The 24653-nt window shown below is 34.8% G+C and overlaps 1 protein-coding gene across 1 annotated transcript in view; it reads right to left on the bottom strand.

The window, feature by feature from the left end:
• The window catches only part of LOC145687250 (uncharacterized), a 99491-nt gene extending 75431 nt beyond the window's left edge, over positions 1-24060 (bottom strand). The window contains exons 1-3 of the mRNA XM_081760724.1: positions 24012-24060; positions 15105-15340; positions 1411-1544 (exon numbers count right to left, since the gene is read on the bottom strand). Coding sequence (XP_081616850.1) covers positions 1411-1544; positions 15105-15340 — 370 coding nt within the window. The 5' untranslated portion in view covers positions 24012-24060. The remainder of the gene's footprint in view (positions 1-1410; positions 1545-15104; positions 15341-24011) is intronic.
• Positions 24061-24653: the final 593 nt, after the last annotated feature.

The raw sequence follows: 24653 nt of genomic DNA, 5'->3' as shown, positions 1-24653 counted from the left end.
TGCTTGGGGTCCCGGGTTCGATCCCAGCCTCCGCCAAGTGAACTTTGTGGTGGACAAACACCGTGCTCGTGGGTTTTCTCGGGGTTCTCCCGTTTCCTCCCACTTTCTTCATTCCACCATTTCACTCATCTCTCATCATCACCGTCTCCTTTAGCCTAACCGGCATAACCGTGGGACGTAAAACTTAAAGATTTCATTTCATTTCATTTGTTTATATTGCTTCTGTTTTCGTAGACGAGTATAAAAGTCTAATGTATGTTGTACGCTATATTACACTTTTCCTTCTACATCTTCTATGTCAATTATGTGGAGTATGTAAATGCTATGTGGCCAAACATACACAATAAAATTAATTCTTAACTTGAAATTCCTATCATGAGAATGACATACCCAAAACATGGCCAATAACGAAGAATATACTTTCACAAAGGCACAAATTGCTGTGTATTGCTTAAATATGAATCAAAATATAGGCTATATGTCTGTACCGCTTATGAAAATAGTTTAACAGATCTGTGAACGCACTACAAATTAATAAATAAATAAATAAAAATAAAAAGAGAGAAAGATATATGCAGAGGTTTATTCATTTATATCGAACCAAAGTCAATGTGCAACTGTACAGCATATGCGCAACCCACTGCCGTGAGACTCACGAGGCAAACAACAATATCTCATTAGTCACGCAGTAGAGCGGTGTGGTCGACCGGAATTTGATGCTGCCGAAACTGAACAGATTCTAGGAGGCGTTTATTGTGAGCCTTCTAGGTGTTAAGTTCACGGCGTCACGCATCGTAGAAATGTGTCAAGTGCGTAATTTTTGTGTAGGACCGTGCCACTGTGAATTGTATCATAAGGAAATATGCAGTACAGAATCCTGGCTTCACCACACCGACACGAGCAGCTAGCAGTATGTAATCTCAGCATTGTACGGACAAGACATGAACCATGTTGAACTGCACCAAGACAAAGTACCCAGCGACCGGCGGAGACATCACTGGAATTATTTCGCTGTACGGAACAGCAAACTTTAATTTCTGCAATTCCCTTCTCTGACTTCTCTTAAAGTTTCCAGATGCCAGTCAAATGGACTATTGTACTTTCAGACTCCTCAAGCGGCGCTTGTCCTACCGTCGAGTCTGCACCGTTACCAACCTGTGGAAAGCCTGCAAAGACCAGTGGGATGCAATACCATGGTCCAGCTGCAACGCAGTCTCCTCCAATGGAAACTCTGAAACCGAGCAATAGTCAGTAGAGGTGGTCTGCAGATTAAACACAGCCGGTGGTGGAAACAAGGCATTTCCTAGATAACTGGCACATTCATATTCGGCTCAATATAATTGAATCAACCTCCGTATACCGGGAAACACGTAAAGATAGTTGTGTTTTACCTACAATTATGTATATTACCTTTCCATGGTTTCCTTCGCCACTCGAAATTTCTTGCCGTTGAAGCATTGCTCTGTAGATTAGTTTCGAAACCGTTGGTTGTGTTTCGTCGTAAATTCGGGCGTGGATCACGAGATGCATTTACTTTCTCTCTTCTGCAATTATTTAAAACAAGTTAAATCATTGGCCTAATCATATAATACTTTAGGAATTGAAAACAACAATAAAAAAATAAATGAACGAATAAAACTATTGCACGATAAAAGAAATGAGTGTAGCGAATTTCAATAATTTAAGAAAATTTTTAGAACCACAATAAGGGAATTAAATATTTAGCTCCATAAATAAGAAAGAAAGAAAAATATAAAAATAGCCTACAATTAAATATTAATTAAACAGAGGGATGGGTTAATTTTCGTCACTTACACAACAGAAACCATTAGTAGTTTTAACCAATACTATTAATGAATAAAATATTTGTCATGTAAAATAAACAAAATTCTTTGAGATTTACGTATATGCCACAGAATTCTATTTCATATATATTCTGAAAAATATCTTGAATATTCTAAGGTTTTGTTAATACATCTCAAACAGCGACATGCGAACAGATATCTCAAGAAAATTTGTTATAATATGAATCTGTGTTTCAAATGGCATTGTAAACTAAAGAAATGCACCACAGGAGGACAGAGTTCGTCATTTTGAAAAGGAGTCGTTTGGCTCGGCTCTGTACCTTCAATGGTGCTTGCATTCATTCGGTTTCCGACTTATTATTCTCAATGTGGCTCGTCCTCGCTTGGACTCGTAAGAAAGTGAATTATTGCACGTAATCAGACGATACATGAGAAGCAATCGTTGTATACGAATCTTCTTTAGGCGGACAAACTATTAAAAATTGAGAGGTTCGTGGAAGACAATGGTGCGTCACATTTTATAACTTTCGAATAATCTGGAAAAGATAGCTCAACATTCTCGTACAAAGAAATGTAATCGCATACCAAACATGTTTTCTCTGCCATGTCCAGATACATTTCCGAAATTAAACAACCTACATGCTGTTCTATGGTTCAATCCCAATGTATTCCATCTAATAACTCAATTTTATCGGAAGTGGTGATTACCATTGTGTTATTCTTCAAGAAAGTTTTAGGGTTTGCTAAGAACTTTCAAATTAAAGCATAAAACTTAGATAAGTGTGTATAACTCACTTATAGCATTTACAATGTTTTTTCTTGTTCTTTTCTCAGAAGAATTTAATCTTAGAGTCTTTCAAAGGAAGTTTTAAGCTTTATTGGACGGTGGAGACATTGTATTTAAAAACAAGACAAAAATTCAAATTATAAAGTAACAAAAAATTCAATTTTTCGATAACAACTTTGTTAACATTAGGCAATTTGACGGTTGTGTGTACAACACATCTAATTGCTCTCTTCAAAAACAATAACTGTACTTCAACAGTAACAGTTCTAAACTTCAATATTCATTAAAAAATATCAACAAAAGATTGAGTTAATTACGGTTAAGCAGAATCTTAATTCAGATCTACTAACACATTGACCAAAATCGAGAATTTCATAATCTCCAAATTATGATTAGTCGACTAGAAATTCAATATCGTGATCTCAAAATAACGTAGGTACCTAACAAATTCTCAAATAGTAATGAGAAATACCTATAATTGCAATTTCAAGTCTTAATCTGGTCATACCAGAAAATATGGCGAAACTTTAGGATCAATCTGTATAATATAAATTTTGTCAATACATGTAAGTTAATAATTAAGTCTCAACATCTTTCATTATCAAAGTTAATAAAGTCTATCCAAAACAAATCAAAATTTAGTTTTCTAATTTTCTTAAAACCAATACCTTCAAGAGCGAAATAGGATGAAATTGATATGAAAGAGAGGTTAATCATTCAAACGTGCTTCAACTTTATAACGCAACAAATATCTCAAAAGGGAAGGTATGGGGAAATATTGGATCATCATTCAAATGCTTCTTCAAACTTTTGCGAAAAATCTCTTAAAGAAAAAATCATTTGGGACTGGAAAAAAAATTAAAAACCACTATATCTCCTAAAGATAGAGAACTCAGTAAAAGGCAACGAATTGGTTAGACTACTAGAACGACTACACGTATAAAAAATAATACATCAGACGTGACACAACTACTTGACAAAGTCAAAGGGAGCACTTACCCACTAAGAAATTCCTGTTCAAAATTATAAGTCTTTTACCTTTGCTGGACCCATCAATAATTATAGGCTTCTGACGGCGATTGTACTTAACCATTTAACTAATACAACTGCGTTTTTCCAAGTTCTGTTGAACGTATGCCTTTCCATCAACCACAAAATTAAGCCTAATTTTGGTTTTTCCACGTTAAAAGCAGAGATAAAGCCAAAAAGGCAGTAGGTATTCAATCAAAATAGTCTGTGCTTCGAGAAATGCCACATACATAAAGATTAAAGTGACATTCATAATAGATCACAAACTTGTCCATCACATTGTTCAAAACGGACCTCTTTCATACAGCACCAAACTCTTATTTCCCACAAATATCATTCAATATTTTTTTTAATTCCGGATTTTTCCGAATTCCAGAATTATTCTGACATCGGAATTTTTCCGAAATCTGGAACTTTTCCGAATTCCGATTTTTTCGAAATCGGAATTTTTCCGAAATCCGTTTTTTTTTCGAAATTGGAATTTTTCTGAAATCTGGATTTTTCTGAATTCCGGATTTTAGGGATGGTATCGAGACGAGACGAGACGAGACTTTGTAAAGTCTCGGTCTCGTCTCGGTTGATAAATAACGGTCTCGGTCTCGTCTCGAGTAAAAAATTACCGTCTCGGTCTCGTTTTGGTCAACAGATGCTTATCTCGATCTCGGTCTCGGTCTCGTGTACCAAATCTCGGTCTTGTCTCGAAAGTCTCGAAAGTCTCGAAATAAATACTGTGAAATTAAAATAGTGAAAGTATTATTCTCGTACAGTCTGTCGTTTCCGCTTATTTTTTCCTTTCATTTTGACTGAGAATTATGGTATGGTGTACCTCTTCGTAGCTAATTTGCTAGTGCTAATGCTTTCCATGGGCGTATTCCATGTTCAATGATCAGTGGGTATATCACGCTAAAATCCTAATAGAACCCATATTTCACTTTCAGCAATAGACTTTGTCTCATATAGCCTCAAAACTGCGTATACAATTAAACTCTATTAAATTAACTCTATTACTATACAGTAGTTTACAGTATTTCCTTCCTTTGAATCAGAGTTGTTCAATACCTCCTAACGGATAACGCAACACATAGCAGCACGAATGTATTTAATCGTACTGAAATTGAAACTTTACAATTTCTCATTTATTATTCAATACATTCTGCTTTGACTGTCATTTTAAAAACAAAATATAACGTTCATTATCTTAACAAATAGGGTAAATTATTGCTACAATATACGTATTTTGTTTGAAATTGATGAAATGCTATATTACCGTTTCACATCTCCGTGTTTAATTGACACTTTATAACACGAACGTCCTGAACCTTATGGTGGGAGCTACTACACTCATCTTTGCTATGTGAGGGCTCGAGTTGGATCACAAAACAAGTTAGATTTAAAGTCCGATGTTTCGCACAGTTCGCGTCTCATTTTAAGTGCATTCTGTTTCTTATACAAGTTCTTAAAGTCGTAATGCATTACGTAAGCACATATCCAGTGCCGTAACATAGATTAATCTTATTCCTGAGCTCTCAACGGTGCATGCAATCTTTATTCGAGAAAACTAATCTTGTGTTCATTACGTTGAAATTTTATATTGATTAAAAATTACTTGTTAAACATGGATATATACATACACACACACACACATATATATATATATATATATATATATATATATATATATATATATATATATATATATATCGCAGATCCTAGGAGAGAGCTATAGGGACTATAGCCCCTTTTAACGCTCAAGTATGCACTGGATAAACTGGGCTTCAATCCTACTTTCTTTACACTGATGCAGGTACTATGTCTTGGTGGTCATCTTGAAAACGGTGACCCATATGAACAATCTTTTGCAACAGCACTATTTAGTTTTTAAAGATACGTTGAACGGGTATCACTCACCCCATATTTCCATTTACAATTTTAAGGTTGCGGCCTGGGCCCCCATGAAGGGTGGCCCTGGGAGTCTCCGCGACAATACCAATAGATGTGCCACATGAAATTTTTTTGAGATTTGGTTCGGTTCATTTATGTTCAACCGTTTTCATATTAGTGGTGCACGTTTTACTGTATCTGATAGAGGCAAAATGTCTTGGCGGCCATTTTGAATACAATACCCGCTATGAAAGATCTTTTGCCACAACGCTTTTTAGTTTTTCAAGATCTATCGAACGAAGTACCACTCACCCCTTGCTTCCATTTAAAATTAAAGTTGGGCTCCGGGAACCCATACAGGGCGGACCTGGGTGGCACCGCGACCATATATATATATATATATATATATATATATATATATATATATATAGAGAGAGAGAGAGAGAGAGAGAGAGAGAGAGAGAGTTCTATTTGCATCAGCAGTGGATTTTGTTTCGGGAGAGGCTTGAGGAACGAGTAAGAAACATTTGCATTGAGCCCGATAACCTCCCCGTAAATACGCCACTATACATCAGTCAACTGTTCTCATATTATCTAACACAGCAACGAAACAAATTTTGTGTGAAGGCAATTTTAGTATTTATCAATATCAATATTCGAGAGAGACCGAGACTTTCGAGACTGACCTAAGTTTCGTCTCGGTCTCGTCTCGATTTATAGAGGTCTATCTCGGTCTCGGTCTTGTCTCGGTATTTAAAAGTCCGTCTCGGTCTCGGTATCGTCTCGATAATTCGACACGAGGCCGAGACGAGACCGAGACTAGTCTCGGTCTCGGTACCATCCCTACCGGATTTATCCGATTTTACTTTCCGGATTCCGGAAAGTAAAAAATTCCGGACTTGGCCATCCCTAAACAAACGTATCATAATAATAACACTAATAGAATATCGAGTCAATACAAATGAATAATTGAGCGCAACACTTCTTGCTTCCTTAAAGAAACTACACTAGTAATTAGTTTTGTAAAATTAATTAAATCTACCTATTTTATATGGCTTATCATGTTGCATAGGAACGACAGATAATGAGTAGTATATTTTCCAAATTTTCGTAAACATTGCAAAAATCAAAGACTATTGATTTTTATAACAATAATTTTATTGTTTTTCGCCTAGATTATTTTTATTGGCTAGTAGGTGAACGTTGAAATCTACGATGGAGTAATTGGATTGAAGTTTATTTTTTGCTAATTCAAAACTCATTATCAATAATATTCATTAAATAATATTTCAGAGGTATGTACTCTGAACTTACGCAGAGAACTAGAAATTTTGTTCTTTGATTTCAGCAATACCTCCAAAAAATTTAAAGAAACTCTAGCAAATACTCTTGGATTTATGAAATATTGTGTTTATTTTTTTAAAATTATGATTTGATAATGTAACACATATATACAATAAATCAGATACTGTGCGTTAAGGCCGCATACTGCATAGCAATACTCCAGTCCACACGGTCATTCTGCCCAAGCTGCAGTGAGACACTTTGATTTCTAAGAGATTCAGTACCCATCCTAACAGCCCAAACTAACCTTGCAGCATTGGCAACAATAAACCGTGTGAATTGGAGCATTGTCATGCAGTTTTCGAGCGGAACGCACAACAACTGATTCAAATGACTGATTCTAACGAACTGATGCAGATAGACAGTTCAAACTGATACATTGTTTTTGCATAGATGGCACTATAGGCCGTGAACTGTTTATTAAAAGTGGTGCAATATGTCAGTGTCAGCCCGTAAACTTATCAGCCTCGTAGCATTAATGTATACGTCCAAAAAACTTTTCCAACTTTCTAACATTTTTACTTAAGTACCAAAAAATTATCTACGCTCTGAGATATGTAGATCTCTCTCTCTCTCTCTCTCTCTCTATATATATATATATAGAGAGAGAGAGAGAGAGAGAGAGAGAGAGAGAGAATAGATAGGTAGATTGGATGATTGATTCCGCACAAATTGTGTGTAACTATGGGGAATACAGATCAGATATGTGGATTTTCTAAGCGCAGTGCACCTATTGTTCATAAACATCTATCTATTAAAATGCTACAATAGCAATAAAAGCGACTGAGCTACAACCTATAGCTTTGGCTTTTAAATCTTTCATTTAGGCCCCTACGGTTATGTGTGATTTAACAGAGACAACCATTTTGAGTATGTGTACTTTAAATAAATTAGTTAACTAGATCTTTTTCATAAAGTTTATGATATAAAATTATTGTTCAAAGCTTTTGTATTTTAATAAGCCTTCTCTAAAATCAATGCACGTGAATTGTGCTTCCATCTTCCGAGTTCTTTTAAACTATATGTTGTGGACGTTTATATGTTTGTGGTCAATTCTTTCGACAATGAGATCTCAGAAACTACAGGCTCTAGAAAGATTACGTTTTCACTGATCGATTGAAAATTTTGCGTAGATTGTCTAGTTCTAATTGAATATTTAAAAAAAGTCATGGCCTTTACTTCTTTATTACATTTTGAAAGGTACACTGGAAGCGTTGATTTTTTTTTTTTTTTTTAAAAAAAGCATCATATCCTACGCATTATATATTCCAAAACCACACTGTTGAACATATGGGTTGCATATGACTCAGGCGTTTGTTTCATGGACAAATAATATTGAAAAAGGAAGGATAATCATTTCTCCAGTGTAAGATGAATCTTTATTTTTGGCGTGTTTTGCCCAATGAACACCATATATAACTGCCATTATAACTAATTATGTATCTAATGTATTAGCTTATTACATACTGCATGCAAGAAGAAAGAAAACACCGGTCATACATTAATTAGAAACTCCAACCGAAATTACGCTCAAATCTTGTAAACGTTCGAGATATTGAGAAAGAAATAATCGATAAAATCTTTCGTTTATGATACGCCTTGCCGATTTTTTTTATTATTATTATTATCAAGACATCTTTCACTTTTGTCTGTAAAGGGTCATGTACAAATGCTGTGAGGAATGAGAAGTATATTTATGCTTATATGCGAATGATGCGCTGTGTAGAGACCGCATAGGTTCAGTTAGTCTATGTATTAAAATGCTAGGTTTATATGTTTGATTCCAAAGAAAAGTTTATATCTTGTCTCCAATCCTTTAGACAATGAGATCTAGAAAACCACAAGTGCTAGAAACGTGCCGTTTTCGCTAGTTGATTCTAAATTTTGTGTAGATTGTCCAGTTTTAATTGAATATTTATAAAATGTGGCCGTTATTTCTTTATTACATTTTTTAAGGGTACACCATAAGTGTTGAAATTTTTAATTAGCAGAGCATCACATGCTTCGAGTTATACATTCCAACACCGCATAGTTGTATACAGTGGTTGTATATCTCTCAAACGTTTGTTTCATGGACAAATAATGAAAAACGAAGGATAACCATTTCTCCAGTCTAAGATGAATCTTTATTGTTTGGAATGATTTGCCCAACGAACACCATATATCACTGACATTATAATTAATTGTGTGTGTAATGTATTAGCTTATTACATACTGCATGCAAGAAGAAAGAAAATACTGATCATACATGAACTAGAAACTCCACCTGGAAGTAGGCTCAAATCTTGCAAACGTTGCGAGATATTGAAAGAATAATCGAAAAAAAAATCTCCCCTTTATGGTACCCGTTGCCGATGTCTTTCAAGACGTCTTTCACTTGTGTTTATAAAGGGACATGTACAGATGTTGTGAGGAATGACAAGGAGATTCGTGATAATATGTGAATGATGCGCTGTGTAGAGAGCGCAGGTTTAGCTTGTTTATAATAAAAAATGTTCTCTTGCACGGAGGATCTCTAGTATACTGACACCAATCAGAAGAGGAAACGCTGAATGATTAGTCATAAACTCTTACGCATAAATAAAGCTGAAAAGCGAATCCTGAAGGATTGTGACTGAGGGTGAGATGATGTAGCGCAAACGCCAACATGCTTATTCTCCTTCTATCACTAAATAGGTTAACATCAAAATAAGATGCGAAATAATCACAGTTGAAGTGAGAGGGATGGGGGAGACAAGAGGGTTAAAAAAGACTCTACAATTTTATGTGTCGATATAAAGAATTCATATTTTCGAACAACCATAATTATTAAACTATTTGAATTAGGAATACCTTTATCACATGTGGTGCCTAATACACAAACATATGAAGACATAATTGTTAATTACATATTAATATCTGCAAATAATTTGCAAACTTCTGACAGTAGTATCACTATATTCACCACAGTGGGAAATTTTATTTCAAAACTATTAAGTGGCAGGGATTCTCTTCAATTCTTCAGGAATTTGTACCTTGCTTTAAAGAGCAGGATGATGCAATCTGTTTGTCTTTGAATACAGAATAAGTTGTTTTTATTGATTCTCCTCAACAAGAAAAGACAAACAATGGATATCAGTTTACAAACCAATTTTTTTAAAACAAATGTAAGAGAGATAAATAAACCTGAAATGTTCTTTCATTGCGGTACTGCTCCAGCTCGCATCTTTCAAGAGCAGAAATTATGAAGCAGGTTTATAACTTATCCAATATGCACGGTATTGTCCACATTTGGTCTGGAGATAACTATTTATTGCCAAACATGAAAAATGATCTTCATGTAAAACATATTGGCAGTGAATCAGAAGCGATTGGCGCTGTGGATACTTTGATGGGATTTGATTTCACTACAAACACTAAAACACTTGAAAGTATGTTTGGATAGGTGTGTTACTATTGCAGAGGATTATATTAAAATGTTACACTAGTTTCGTTCCTCTCCAGAAGTTTCTTTTATGTTCGAGCTGCATAACCTTCGTATACCAGTTAAATAGAAGAAATGAACTAGTACTGTAGATGGGGAGTTTTAGTATTACTTCAACTAATGATTTTCTTACTAGTAGTAGATCAGTTGCGTATCAGAAGTAGCTAAAAGAGTAATATGAGTGTACTACAGTCTTGGGAAGTAACGTAACGCAAGTAACGCGTTACTTTTTAAGTAACGTTTCCTAGTAACGCGTTACATTGTTTCCAAAGTAACTGTAACAGTAACGCGTTACAAATTTTTAAGTAACGTACCTAGTTTGCGTTACTTTTTTCGCGTTATATTAGGATGAGTAACTACAATATATAATTTGTTTTCGGAAACAACTGTTTCTTTCTTATAAGTGAATTTCTCAGAATGGAACAATTGAGCATGAACTACGTATGTCAGTGACCGACAGTCAGTCACCGACACACAAAGAAACAGATAAGAATATAGTGCCACTTGCTGTTTTTGGAAAATGAGGACAGGCTCAGGGAAATCACGTGTACTGATTGAAAGCACCTGGAAGATTTTGTCGTAGATTTTGACAGCTCCAAATCAATACATCCAGCAAGTGAGTGCAATGGTACCGGTAGTCTATTTTACTTTGATTTGTGTTGTTTTTATGAAGATGGAGAACGGAAATACTCTATCCTTCGAACATTTGAAAGAATACTTTTTCTTAAAATCTGAAGATGATGGTGGATAGAATTATAAGTAAAGTGGTGCCCCGGCGAGAAATATTTATCAACAACTAGGGTGTCATAATTAACGATATACAGTAAGGGGTTAATATGAATAAACTGTGTTCTGATGAGCAGGCCTACTTTATTGATGTAGTATTGATGGTATGTAATATTAGAGTTCTTTTAGATCAGTTTGCGTATCCTAAAGTCTCTTTGATTATAGAATTTGGAACAACTAGCTTTAAAAAGCATGTATCGATTTCAGAGTTACTGGCAAGTTTTGATTCACATCCTGTTCAGGTGTTCTCATTTTATTAGTTGTAGTCTAATGGTTCTCTATATTCTGTATTTTTAATTTTACCTAACAACATTGTTATTATATAATTAGTTTAGCAGAATAATAATAAGAAACCATTTTTTCTAACGCATAGGCATGGGCGCCAGTCAAGTTAAAACTCGACTCGAATTCAAGTCGAGTTTCGAATCGAGTCTAAGGTAATATTCTCGAGTCGGGTTCCGAGCCGATTCAGAGTTTTTGGCATCAAGTTTCGAGTCGAGTCGAGTTTGATAAATGGCTCGCTCGTTTTAAATCGTTTTGAAATCATGGCCTGATTTCACTGGAAAGCGAAAACCACGAGAAATGTAAGCTAAGGAGCAATATCGAATATTTTTAGTCTTGCTCACCAGACAAGACACTGCTCGCATCTCGTCTCGTCTCGATAACGAGACCACAAGTGATTTTTTTATAACAAGCTCAGTTCGGCTCAGTTTGGCTTGATCCGGCTCCCTTGGGGTGAACCATCGACTCGAGCTGGCTTGGTTGAGATGAACCATCTGCTGATAAACTGAGCCGAGGGCTCTAGCCTACTCGGTTGGGTGAGCTGTTGGCTCGGCTCACTTCTCCGTTTGGATCGATAGTGAATGATCTGTGTGTCCAGCTGTTCGAGTCGTTGATAATTCTAAACCCGGGTAGAACAGTTTTGAAGATATTTGGCCAGTGCCCTATAACTTTTAACAATGTTTAGCTCGAGCCCGGATACTCAACCTAGAACCTCAATCCAAATTCAGAAGCTCTTGAACAATGTCCTTGACTCCTAGACTTCACGACTACCGAGGTTGGCAATCAACTAGTTTTTTTTTTGGTATTCAAATACAAACCGCCTATTTTTCATGTTTATACACAATGTTATTACAGTGAAACCTGTCAACTTGGCCACCTCTCTAAGTTGGCCACCTGCTTATCTTGGCCTAGTTCGTCTTGAACCTGCATTTTCCCATAAGACATTCGTTACTTACTACTCTATAAGTTGGCCACCTGTCTATCTTGGAAGTTGGCCACACTGAAGCAATGTTTACCCTATGATGATAATGATAAATTTACCTGCGTATCTTGGCCACAAAAAATACAGTTTTGTTATTTTTCTTAACTCTTTCGAATTCCCATATGAGAGGCAGATGTTCTGTATTTGTGACTGGACACAAAGAAGCATAGATTGGCACGATTTGTTCTTGGAGATCAATGGCCAGAACACTACCCTCATAAAAGGGTGGTGAAGGAAGATGTGAATTAGAAAAAGCACGTACAGGAATTCAGGAAATGGTTGTACGTATTTTTTTACCCTGTCTGTTTTGGTAAAACCATTAGCTATATCGGCTCCTTTCGTCAGTGGGAAGCTTTAGTAATTCCGGAAAATTCTCAAGGTTAAAGCTCAATTGTCATTTATTGGCGCCTGACTGCATGTCAAAAGGTAGCGGAGGTTTTGAGATATGAATTCCCTCAAGATTTTCTCAAAACATCTTTTGCTCCGAGGGAAACACTTCTATGTCATTAACAAGAGGTAGTTAACTACAATATTAGAATGTGCATATCTGCCAAAAAGAATAAAACAAATACGTCTAGAATGAACCACCATTCAGTAACAACTGAAAAGAAGTCAAAATAATTGCATATGAATTTCTCAATTTATAACTTAGCTTTTCTTGTTTTCAATCTGAATAACTCAGTGTGCTATAATATCAATTTCAATAAACTGCGTACATTCATTTCTATTTCATGGTTTTTTGTGTTATTGTGTTTCCAATCCGAATAATCCAATGTACCACACTAGTTTTCAGGAAGAGAAAGGTATGCATATATACAGTATTAAGCATACTATCAAGAGCGCCGATCGTGGGGGAACCGAGGGCCCCCCCCCAAAGCTCATGTGGTCCTATTTTATTTATGAGTATACAATATTTGGTATACTTTGAGTGCAATTTGTCTTAGAAGATTCATATATATATATATATATATATATATATATATATATATATATATATATATATATATATATATATATATATATATATATCTTCTGCATCTGAATGCCCCCCTCCAAATTTACAGAGAAATCGGCGTTCTTGCATACTATAGTAATATTTTCTAGTACTGTATATTTTTATGATTACTCTATATACATTATTTATAAGTAGCTGTCGTGCCACTATTTATTAAAATTTTACAATCAAGTAATACTAGAAATCCTATTCTAAAAATACACAAATCACACTTATTTTCTGTAAGTTGGCCACCTGTCTAAGTTGGCCACTTTTCGGTGCAACCGATGGTGGCCAACATAGGCAGGTTTCACTGTATTATTATTAGTAGTAGTAGTAGTGGTAGTAGTAGTAGTAGTAGTAGTAGTAGTAATAGTAGTAGTAATAGTAGTAGTAGTATCATTGATAATAATTATATTGTCTATGTAAGATACTTGAAGAGAGTACTCGAAACTACACACCGGATTTGGCTCGACTCGACTAAAAACTCGACCGGAATTGGAGTCGAGTTGGAGGAAATTTTTCGAGCCGAGTTCTCAGGTCGAGCTCAAAGATGTTTGTTTCTAGTGGAATCGAGTTTCAAAGAAAACTCACTCGAACTCGCTTGTGCCCATCCCTACGAATAAAGCAGTATAGCATTTTAGTCAATGTTACATTATATGAAAATGTTCATATAACTGTCAAGTACAAATTTGTCCTTGCATTTACATAAAGCGATTCAGAACGTGCAATAATAATAATAATAATAATAATAATAATAATAATAATAATAATAATAATAATAATAATAATAATAATAGCGGAAGTAATAGTAGTACGGAAAATTGAAGTAATAAGATTTTTTCACATATTCAAAGTTTCGGACCTAACGGGTTACTTTCGAAGTAAAGTAACAGTTACTTTTGGGGGGGCAAGTAACGCCTTAGTAACGCGTTTCATTTTAAGAGAAAGTAAAGTAACTTGTAACGGGTTACATTTTTACAAGTAACTTACCCAACACTGGTGTACTATTATGGAGAAGAAGAGAATTGTTCCGTCGCTCGTAACATTGAAAGCTTGTAAACTACGTTTTTCGGTCAAATTTTGTTTTTCGCTTGCATACAATGCTGTAGAAATGTGGCGAGGCAAATTATTTTCTATTGCAAATAGTTTTCATCCTAATCAAATGAATCACGTGTTGGACAGAACTCAGAAGAGAATAAATAGCAAGAAGTATAATGGTACGTGAAGCTTAATGCACTCTTGATGCAGAAAATACATAGGAAATTTCATCTAACATTGTGAACTCATATGTTTTTGAAACGAAGCAAATACACAAAGTTCAATTTTACAGGAGTGTACTTCAGATACACATAAAATTAGAGAGGATACACAAAACAGTAAATTCAATAAACATTATTGCAGATGCTCAACATTTTGTATTGTTTGGAAAGATTTTAAGGTCAGAATGTTAGATGAAATATCCTGTATATCGTAAATATGAATTCACAGTGATTTTTTTTTGATTTTGATTTCGAATTTTGATTTCCTTTCTCACTACTAGCAACTCTTACAGTATATTCTTACTTATGTATCGGTTTAAGCAAACAATCCTTATAGTCTTCATCCCTTCAAAGTGTTCTTGTAAGCCTGTATTTCAAATTATACTCTTTACGCATAGGTAAAGAAAGTTTCTGAAACTTAAGGGAAGGATTTCTCTGTTGTTGTTCAACTGGCTATACTATAAGTATGGACATATGGACATTACTTACGGTCTAGCAGGACAGAGGTTTGGGAACTCTTTTCTACCCTGAAACTGCTCCAACACTCGCAGAGCCACATCCTTTCTCAAGAAACGTATAAAAACCCTGCATCTTCCTCTACCAACATTAATGCTATAAAAAGAGGGGAAGCTACTGAAAATCGAACGAATTTCTTTTAGCGGCATGTGAGTTTTATTTTTGAAGCAAATGCAGTATGTGCCTGTACTCTCTTGTTCTAGCTCCATCTGAAAGAAAAATGAACATTAGTTATATTGAGAATAGTGTTAATGTAAGATTTATTTGCAACAATAAATAAACAGAAATAAATTTTCAAGTTACCATTGTTCATTTAAAAATATACTTTTTATGTTAACTTTGATGATCCGTAATGAATACTATAAAATTATTTTTAAAAGACACAAATTGCAGAAATAGAGATGCTTTCAACTAGATTATTCCCAGATATCCGAGTGGTTAGTGTACATGCTTTATGTGCGTGAGACCCGAGTTCGATTTCCCGTGAGAGCTCATTAGTACGAATCTCATACAACCTTGGTACTGGGAAAGGACGCTAAAAGCAAAAATAACCAACCAAATCGAGAGGTTAGTACACGTGTACCCGGGTTCGAAAGAAAAAAAAATACTATATATTGTATTAATGGCGCATATATTTTTTGTGAGTCTTCCCAACTATAATTACTGCTTGAAGCTAAAATTGGTTAATAATAAAGGTGTGAATTTATCTCTCCCGATAAAAAAAAGTTCCGCGAAAATATTGTAATCATTATCCGAATGTGTATGTTGTTTGAGAGTAGAAGCTGACTCTATTTGTTTTTACTAATTTCTACTTCTATTTATTTGCACTATAAATTAGTCAGTGATAAGAATATGAATTCATCTCATCTTATGAAAGAAGGAGTTCCCACTCCTTACATTGGATGTGTCATACTACAGTTCAGTGATGGAATGAGTTACAAACTTTGGGACCCATGACCTAGAAGACCCATGTAGGAAGTCAAACTCATGACCCATCAGACCTGGTCGCCCGGACAGACCCGTGACTCGGAGTGAAACAGACAAAAGTCATGACTCAAGTAACCCAAGTGACCCATGACTCATTCCTTCACTGCTACAGTTAGTACCGAAAAATTTACATATAATTATAAAATATGAACAAGATTGTAATAATCGTTTCTGAGACAATGTGATAAAGAAACTCACTCCCAAAATAAACTGTCTCTTGTGGATATTCCAATGAGAAATCACTTACACCTTTCCCCCTATTAAAAGGGGAATTTCCGAAAACTCTGGGACGCATACCCACTTGATTTTACAAGGACTTTTTATATACTAAGTTTTATCTCCCTAACTTGAAGGGCCCCTGAGATATTTTTTCTTTTTGCTTACATTATAAAGTCGCCTCCCTCCCTCTTAGGATATTCTCAACTACCAAGCCTAAATCGTCAACGGTGTTTGCCAAGTTAGTGTCTTCGAATGACTCCATAGTTTCTCTTCTGTTTCTCCATTGTTTGTTGCGGTAGATTACTCAAACCTAGTATTTTTTTCTAAATTATATTTGAACATATTAAACTTCCAAACTCTGTTATGCACAATTATAGGAAATCTTATGGCACGGTATAACTGTATGTGAGTTCGTCCGTCTGTTGACAGGTATCACAGTAAAAATAGTAAGATATATGAATCACTGATTGGAAAAAGGGAATAAGTGCACCAGACCTAAGTTTTCAATAACGCTAAAAAAACCTTCTAGAGGCGTTGTTTGTATTTGTTGCAAAAAGTGTATAATTGATTACTTGAAGCAAAACAACTAACAAACACTAAGACAACAAGAAGAATGTTGTATTGCAGCCCTGGAATTGGTTAGAAAAGCTTAAAATTGAAAAAAAATATTCCCTTTTTCCAATCAATTAAAGTTGGGTGCAATTGTAATTGTGTGTAGGGTATGTAATGTGCAGTTTGATAGAAAGCTATGAAAATGTACATGTTGCATGCAATGTTGTACGTTAATCTTTGATATATGTATTCGAACTATCACGCATATTAGGCTTCTAACACTTTTATTGTCACCGTTCGTTTTTCTGTACAGCACATGTTATTCGTACAGCAAGAAAAGTAATACAATAGACAACTGAACAAAATACGTAGCAAAATACTTTGTCACAGTAGAATGGGTTTACATAGGGTCCTATCCGTCTGCATCTTCTTCTTCTACAGTTTCTTGATCAGTGGTTTTCCATGAACAAATCATCATATAAAACTGTTTGTGTTGGTCTGGTATGTATTTGATGATTTGTGAAGAATCGTTGATCTTTTTCTGATTGATCGAGACTTGCCAATCGTATGCCTTTGACGTTGGCAGTGCAACGTTTGTGACATTACTTTTGAGTAATCGAAAAATATCAGTTCTTAGTCCATTGATAAACTTATGAGCTTGGACATAACCTGGAGAATCTGCTTTGTAAACAGCGTCTCTATTTACTTACTTGGAATTTCACTGTTTTGTCCACAATGCTACCTGAAGATTTCTAAAGCGGTTACCACCAATGTTTAAAATCTAAGATTTCTTCATTGACAACTTCGTAAACCTGAAATGGAGGATGAGTATTTGTTGCATTCGTAATCATGTGGTTATACTGTGCTGGTAAATAAATGCGATTGTGTCGTTTGAGTTCTGGTTTGACTACAGCAAAATTTCGGTCACATGGTAAAAACTGTGACCTCTGATAGGCAAATATTGGTGTATAGTGGGAACCGTTATGATACGGTCAGGCTGAAAAGCATTCATGTCATTGAATGATTGCAGTTTTTACCACCACTTGCATCACTGAAAACATGTAAATCTGTAACTGATTTGGGCAAAAAGTTCTCCATAGATTGTGCAATGCAAAAAGAAGGCGAAGTATCGTAACGAAAGCAGAGGGCTCTGGTGGTTGTCTACTTACACACAGTCTCACAGTTGTGGTCGTGTCCTGTAGTGACTGTAAGAAGGAAATAAGAAACGTAGTTATTCCCTTTTTCTAATCAGCAAGAGATTTTGCCTTCTACATTGGTCACATAGAGTTACCCAAACATTCCAATTTTGTACTCAACGATGCAACTATCTTAAAGGAACACATCTGCTATCTCAGCTTAAAATCGCAAAAAATTGTACTTATTCCCTTTTTCCAATCAGTGGTTCATATAGAGAAGCGAGTTTTTGCAATTGATTGAGAGACCCAAGAATATGTTTTCTCTACTCCCTTAATCCTCTATGCAAATTGGAAATTGTAGATATTAACCATTACTGATATCAATGTTGATCGCCATACAATTAGAACGATAATCGGATTTTTGTAATTTACTCATTGTTCCAAGAATAAGTTTCATTTACTCAGTGAACCCTCTATTCAAGCAGGAAGTTTTAGAAATGAACAATTTTCGGCATTAAATGTTGATCGTCATGCAAAAAATACGGTAATAGATAATGACAAGTAGTTTTTGGGGGTCGATTCGTCGTCTAAGCAAAATATTTTACATTCACCGTATATCTCCACTAAAACCGGAAGTAGTAAAACTTTACTAACACTTTCAGACTAAATATTGATCTCTAAAGAACAAAAAAGGTAACGGAAAGCGAAATCGATTTTCTACTAAATCTAATCTGTTCCAAGAATAGATTTTATCTCCGCAGTTATTTTTGCACTCAAATCGGAAATGATCGAAATTAGAAATTTCCGGCTTCAACGTTGATCGTCATAGAATAAATATGTTGTCTGCATCCGTAGCTACATACCAAAACAGGAAATAGTTGAAATGTATTTCTGCTTCCGGTTTCAATATGATCTCCACAAAGAGGAAACAGCAAGAGATTGCGACCAATATTTTCTCGATATGGACGTAGCGTCCGAGAAACAGGTTCTGTACGAGTATATGAGTACAACACGGAAATACTGCAACCAGAATTTATAGGTGTACTATTTACTAGTTTCAGTATTGAATTAGCATAGCTTGAAATTATACCGTAGATTCACATCGCGAAACAAAACTCATTTGTTTTGTGCAACAATTTACAACGTCCAAAACATGTACAAGAAGACAAGAATTATCAAACCAAATTTGAAACATAATGTGGGATCTTGCCTGGGTCTCAAGCTTGTTTTTATTTACTTATTTACTACGTATCTTTACAGAATGTCCCGTAAGTCTAATTATGTTTCTTTTTAATCGTATTCTCAATCTCCATGTATCTTTTTAAATCTTTATGTATCTTTTAATCTTATTGGAGCAAGAACACCAAAAATGTTACAGTAAGACAACCAAAAATGTCATTCTAGGATACTTCGAGGACCTCGCTTGGTATGTTAAATGATATGGAGTTTATTGAAATTGTTATAAAGAAAAAAGTTCAGCTCAATGTTCATTGCAAAACCGCCGCTTTTCCATCATGATGTAAGATACAAGATCTTATTCGTGTTTATAATAGATAGATAAATAGATATAGAAATGGATGAAAAAAATGCCTAAATCACTATTAAGGAAAACCGTTAATGAAATATCCAGTTATGAAAAATAAACCAAATCGTTGGGCCCGTGAAATACACACAGTCGTCGCCTTTCATTGGATTTTGACGTTTTTCATTGTCATTTAACTACACGCTCCCTTATAACTTCTAAACTAATGAGAAGAAAGCACCGACATTTTGTATGAACCAAAGGAAATAGATTAACATACTCTGCAATACAAGCAATACAACCAGATGAACATTGTTGCCAAACCAAACCTAAAGTTGTATTTCTTCCAATGACACCATGTCAGATTATTTTATTACATACCTCTATTAAGCGAAAACGTACAATATCACAGTATTACACTACACTATCACAAACACCTAAGTTTGGATACTTCAATAATAGTAATAACGCAACTGATACGGACAGGAAATACACATGCAAAGTACATTAATATCGAATACTATGATCATGAAACGACGTATTCTGAATCAATAGGAACAAAGTTACAAGTGATGAAGATTCGAGGCTTTCTAAAAGACTTTACTTCGGGAAACTGTTTAAATAAGTGTCACAATCATCCATATATATTATTTTCAGTAGATAAAGATCAAATTGATGTTTGGTAGGCCCTATATCAATTAAATTTCTCAAGACTCTTTTTGGATCATAAGATCCAATAAATTTCAATCAAAAATTTTCTTGTAGGCCTTATATCTGGAGAACTACATATAGTGTAGCCAAACCCAAACTATCACTTAACTCAGTATAATGTGCTTATTCCGCAGAAAATACGAAAACTCGGTTCAGGGGCCGTTCAAAAATTTTGTGACCCCTGATCCAAGAACTAATTATTGGCCAAGATCGCAATATTTTGACCCATTTTTGATTTTCCTAAAGTTCTTGTTGAAATACCTATGGAACACATGGATAAACGTTGTAATGCATAACATGACGTATTTGTGGTTAATGTTTAATATCGTTGATTTCCTTTGCTTGTATAACATTTCAACAACGTTTTTTTTTTCTTTTTCTGGTAAATAGTTAAAATACATTCCTGCAATTACATCATTTAAGCAGTGTTGCAAACTTTACCAGTGTTTATCATATCTTTGGAACGATTGGATTTACATAATTGCTGTATACGGCATTATGACCTTTAGCTTTTTTTTTATTTTTAAAAGCGTGTACGTCATTGGGTGTGATGCTTATCTGAGAAGCTCTTTTAATAAATGCAATTAAAATACTAATTTTCAGCTTCTTGTAACTTAGTTCCTGTTCATATGAAATGCATCATTTAATAATCATAGTACTCGACACCAATGTACTTTGACTATGGATTGATCTATCAATCTCACTTGCGTTATTACTGTTGTATAGACCTCAAAATGTGTATTTTTGTGATATCGTAGCGTTGTTAGTTTGTAGTATTGAATAAAGAACATAGCATGGTAAGTTTTCGTATAATATGCAAATTTGAAATATGTGTTGTCTGGCATAGTGCAGTTTGGAAAAACAAAACTTTATGTTGAGTTGGCAACACTATTATCCTAGTGGTACTACAGAATGTCAAACAACATCCCTCTTTCGATATTTGCATTGTATAAAACTTCAGTGTGTTTTATCCATTAGCTTAGAAGTTAAAAGCGCATAACAGTATAAATAGTATAACCTGTATATGTGTCCTCCATTTGTATATATACCTGGTTCAATCCCAGGTCACGCCAAGTAAGCTTTGTCATGGATAAACATCGTGGGCGTGGATTTTCTCTGAGTTCTCCCGTTTACTCCCAAAATCATGAAATTACACTTGAAATATTCTGATCAGAAGTCAAATCTATAATAATAATAATAATAATAATAATAATAATAATAATAATAATAATAATAATAATAATAATAATAATAATAATAATAATAATAATAATCTCCATCATATTCGAGTGGACTTATGAGTGATGATTTTTTTTCCTTTTCCAAATGTTCTGTAGAGACAGAAGTATGGCGACCAGTAGGAAATCTAGATATTGTAATCATCATCTTGTAAAAATTTTCTGAAGAATAGAAATGAAGTTTTACGTCCCACGATTATGCCGGCTAGGCTAAAGGAGACGGTGAAGATGAGAAATGAATTAAATGAAGAAAGTGGGAGGAAACGGGAAAATTCCGAGAAAACCCACGCACACGGTGTTTGTCCACCACAAAGTTCACTTGGCTGGGGCAGGGTTTGAACCCGGCACTCCATGTAACAGAGGTGAACGCTCTACCACTGAGCCACCGACGCCCCTATTTTCTGAATAGAGTAAAGTATTGAACAACTAGGGCAAGAAATGTGACAGCTAATAAAACAAAGCGTAGTCCTACGTGCATAATAGAGGATAAGTATTTAAAGGCACCCATTTCACCTAGATTTCTATTAACAGTACTTTAGGATTTAGGATTTAGGATTTAGATTTCTGGGCTCTCGGTATCTAAGTCCATTTAGTCCGTCACGTTTGAGGGATGACGTCCTTCGGCGAGCACACTATTAGGGAAAGGGAAGGAAGAAAGGATTGAGGAAGAAAGGAAGCGGCCTGGGACCAATAAGTTAGGCACCACCCCGCAATTTACCTGGTGTGAGTGAGGAAAACCCAGGAAAAGCTCATTCAGAGTGGCTGGACTGAAAAAGGAAAATGAAAATGAAGTGAAATCTTTGAGGTATACGTCCCACAGTTATGCCGGTTAGACTAAAGGAGACGGTAATGATAAGTAATGAATGAAATGGTGGAATGAAGAAAGTGGGAGGAAACGGGAGAATCCCGAGGAAACCCACGCACACGGTGTTTGTCCACCACAAGGTTTACTTGGCGGGACTGGGATCGAACCCGGGAACCCAAGAACCAGAGGTGAACGCTCTACCACTAAGCTACCGCGGTCCACTGTCCTGAAAAAGAGTTTTAAACTTTCGACCGAGTGCCCCACCGGGAATCGAACCCGGGGCTGCTCGCACCAAAGTCGAGAGCGGTAGCGACTACGCTACGCGGGGCCACTTAGCAGTACTTTCATCAACAGCTAAAGGTACTGGGTAACGGCAGAGTAAAGATTGGACTCAATGTAAAATATGTTTAGCTTGGTGACATGAACTGTGTTTTATTAGGGTTATTTTGTGTATTTATGCTTGCTGTTGCTGAATATTGAGTTAAAATTTACTGTTCCTATTTAGTTCATTTGTTAAGCATGAGTTATGATTGGCAAGTTTCCTGAAGTGCATGTATTTGTGATTAATATTAGGCGTTAAAATTGTAGTGTCTATTTGGGTTACGTTTTTCTCATAGCTAATGTTACTACCGTATATTTAAAAATATTATTGTATATATATTCAGTATGTTTGATGAAAGCTTTAGTATTTGTATCAGTTTAAATGATATATTATTACTGTTATAATATATTTAAGCAAATTATTTTTAAATTGTTCGATAAAAGTAATTGAAAATGTTATCCTTAAAACGGACCTGAGTCACTTTCGTTCGGTTTTAAATTACGGTTTGTTTCAAATCCTCTGAAATACTGGGGTACCTATTTACAATATTTTATTTTATCCTTTACCCTGTTAAGGTAGCTCAAGCAGAATCATTTGTGTTGCAAAATATTCACCTACCCCGAGAGAGGTTTAACAAATCGTAACTAGAAGTGAAGTAATCGTGATTCAGATTCCTTTTACCGATAACTTATTCAATTACATATAACTTTTTAAAAATATATTTTTTGGTAATTCCATAATTTATAACCAGAACAATTAGTTGTAAATAATCTTAACACTATCATATATATGTATTGTACTTAGTATTAAATCAACACTACAAATATTTAATTGCTCAAAAATATGCCAATGTCATGTATGCACTTCTTTATTTGCACAAATATTAGAAATGAAAGCTTCCACATAAAGAAAAAGAAGTCAGATAAAAAAAAGGCCTAAGAACATTAGTACTATTTCATATTTCATGTCTTTTTCACAGATGTCGGAGATATTAATTATTTCCGATATTTATGTTAGATATTTGAGTAGTTAGTATACGTATTTCCTGGTTTGTCCTTTATGAGGGCTCACGTAGTTGAGATCCCATATAGCTTCGATCTTGGGAAAGAACGTTAAATTCAAACAACCAAAGCTAAAGCTTTATTGTACTGTATAAGGATTAGACTTATTCTACACTGAAACACTAAGTCCATATTAAATTATTTATGCATTAACATATCCTATTCATGTTGTCGTTCACCTGTCTAGATATGTTCTAAAATCTACCTATTCTATTGAAAGTAAAATTAGCTTTGACTATTGATATGAAAATTGTACCTACATTATATTAAAGTTTTTTAAACAACTTTAAAGGAATACTACAGTCTTAAAAATTTAAATCACTTTACCCTTATTTGTTTTCACACCGATTGAAAATCCTTACTGTTGTATCGCGTGATTTACCTGCAAGAAAATGAAGAAAGTTATATATGTTGTACAAAATTTAGCATTAAATCAGAATTCTATTTTTTTATGTTTTTTTTTTCAAAACTAGATCAATACTATACCCGAAAATCGTTCATTGCACAAGTATTACAAATAAGAGCTTTGACACATAAAACAAGAAAGATCCGAAACAAAATATTTGAAGCTCTACTTGTTGATACCATTTTAATCTAATTTTCATAGAATCGATTAAAGCATAAGATGACCAACTATTGTATACAAAAAACGAAGAAAGGAATAACTTCCTAAATAAGAATTAAAACGTGGGTTTCTAATCGTCAACTTCCAAGATAGTAGCCATAATATAGATTAATTTTGCGGAAACCTTTTACCAATTCCTGCTATGTATAGTTTTTAATTCTAATTTTCATAAAATTATTGGGATAATTAAGTAAAGAATGAACATTCACACACAAAAAGTAGAATTACCTTGCTTGATTACATGCAATTAACAAGTTGCAGTATCACGTGTACAACACGTGAAGGAGTTTAGTTGGTATAGCATGACATCTTCTCAATTTCGTTAAAAAAAAGCTTCTCAATAT

The sequence above is a fragment of the Thermobia domestica genome, chromosome 6 (assembly GCF_964235325.1).
Source record: "Thermobia domestica chromosome 6, izTheDome1.hap1.1, whole genome shotgun sequence".
NCBI lineage: Eukaryota > Metazoa > Arthropoda > Insecta > Zygentoma > Lepismatidae > Thermobia > Thermobia domestica.
The sequence above is the reverse complement of the archived record's forward strand: the minus strand, read 5'-3'. Positions and strand labels throughout refer to the sequence as shown.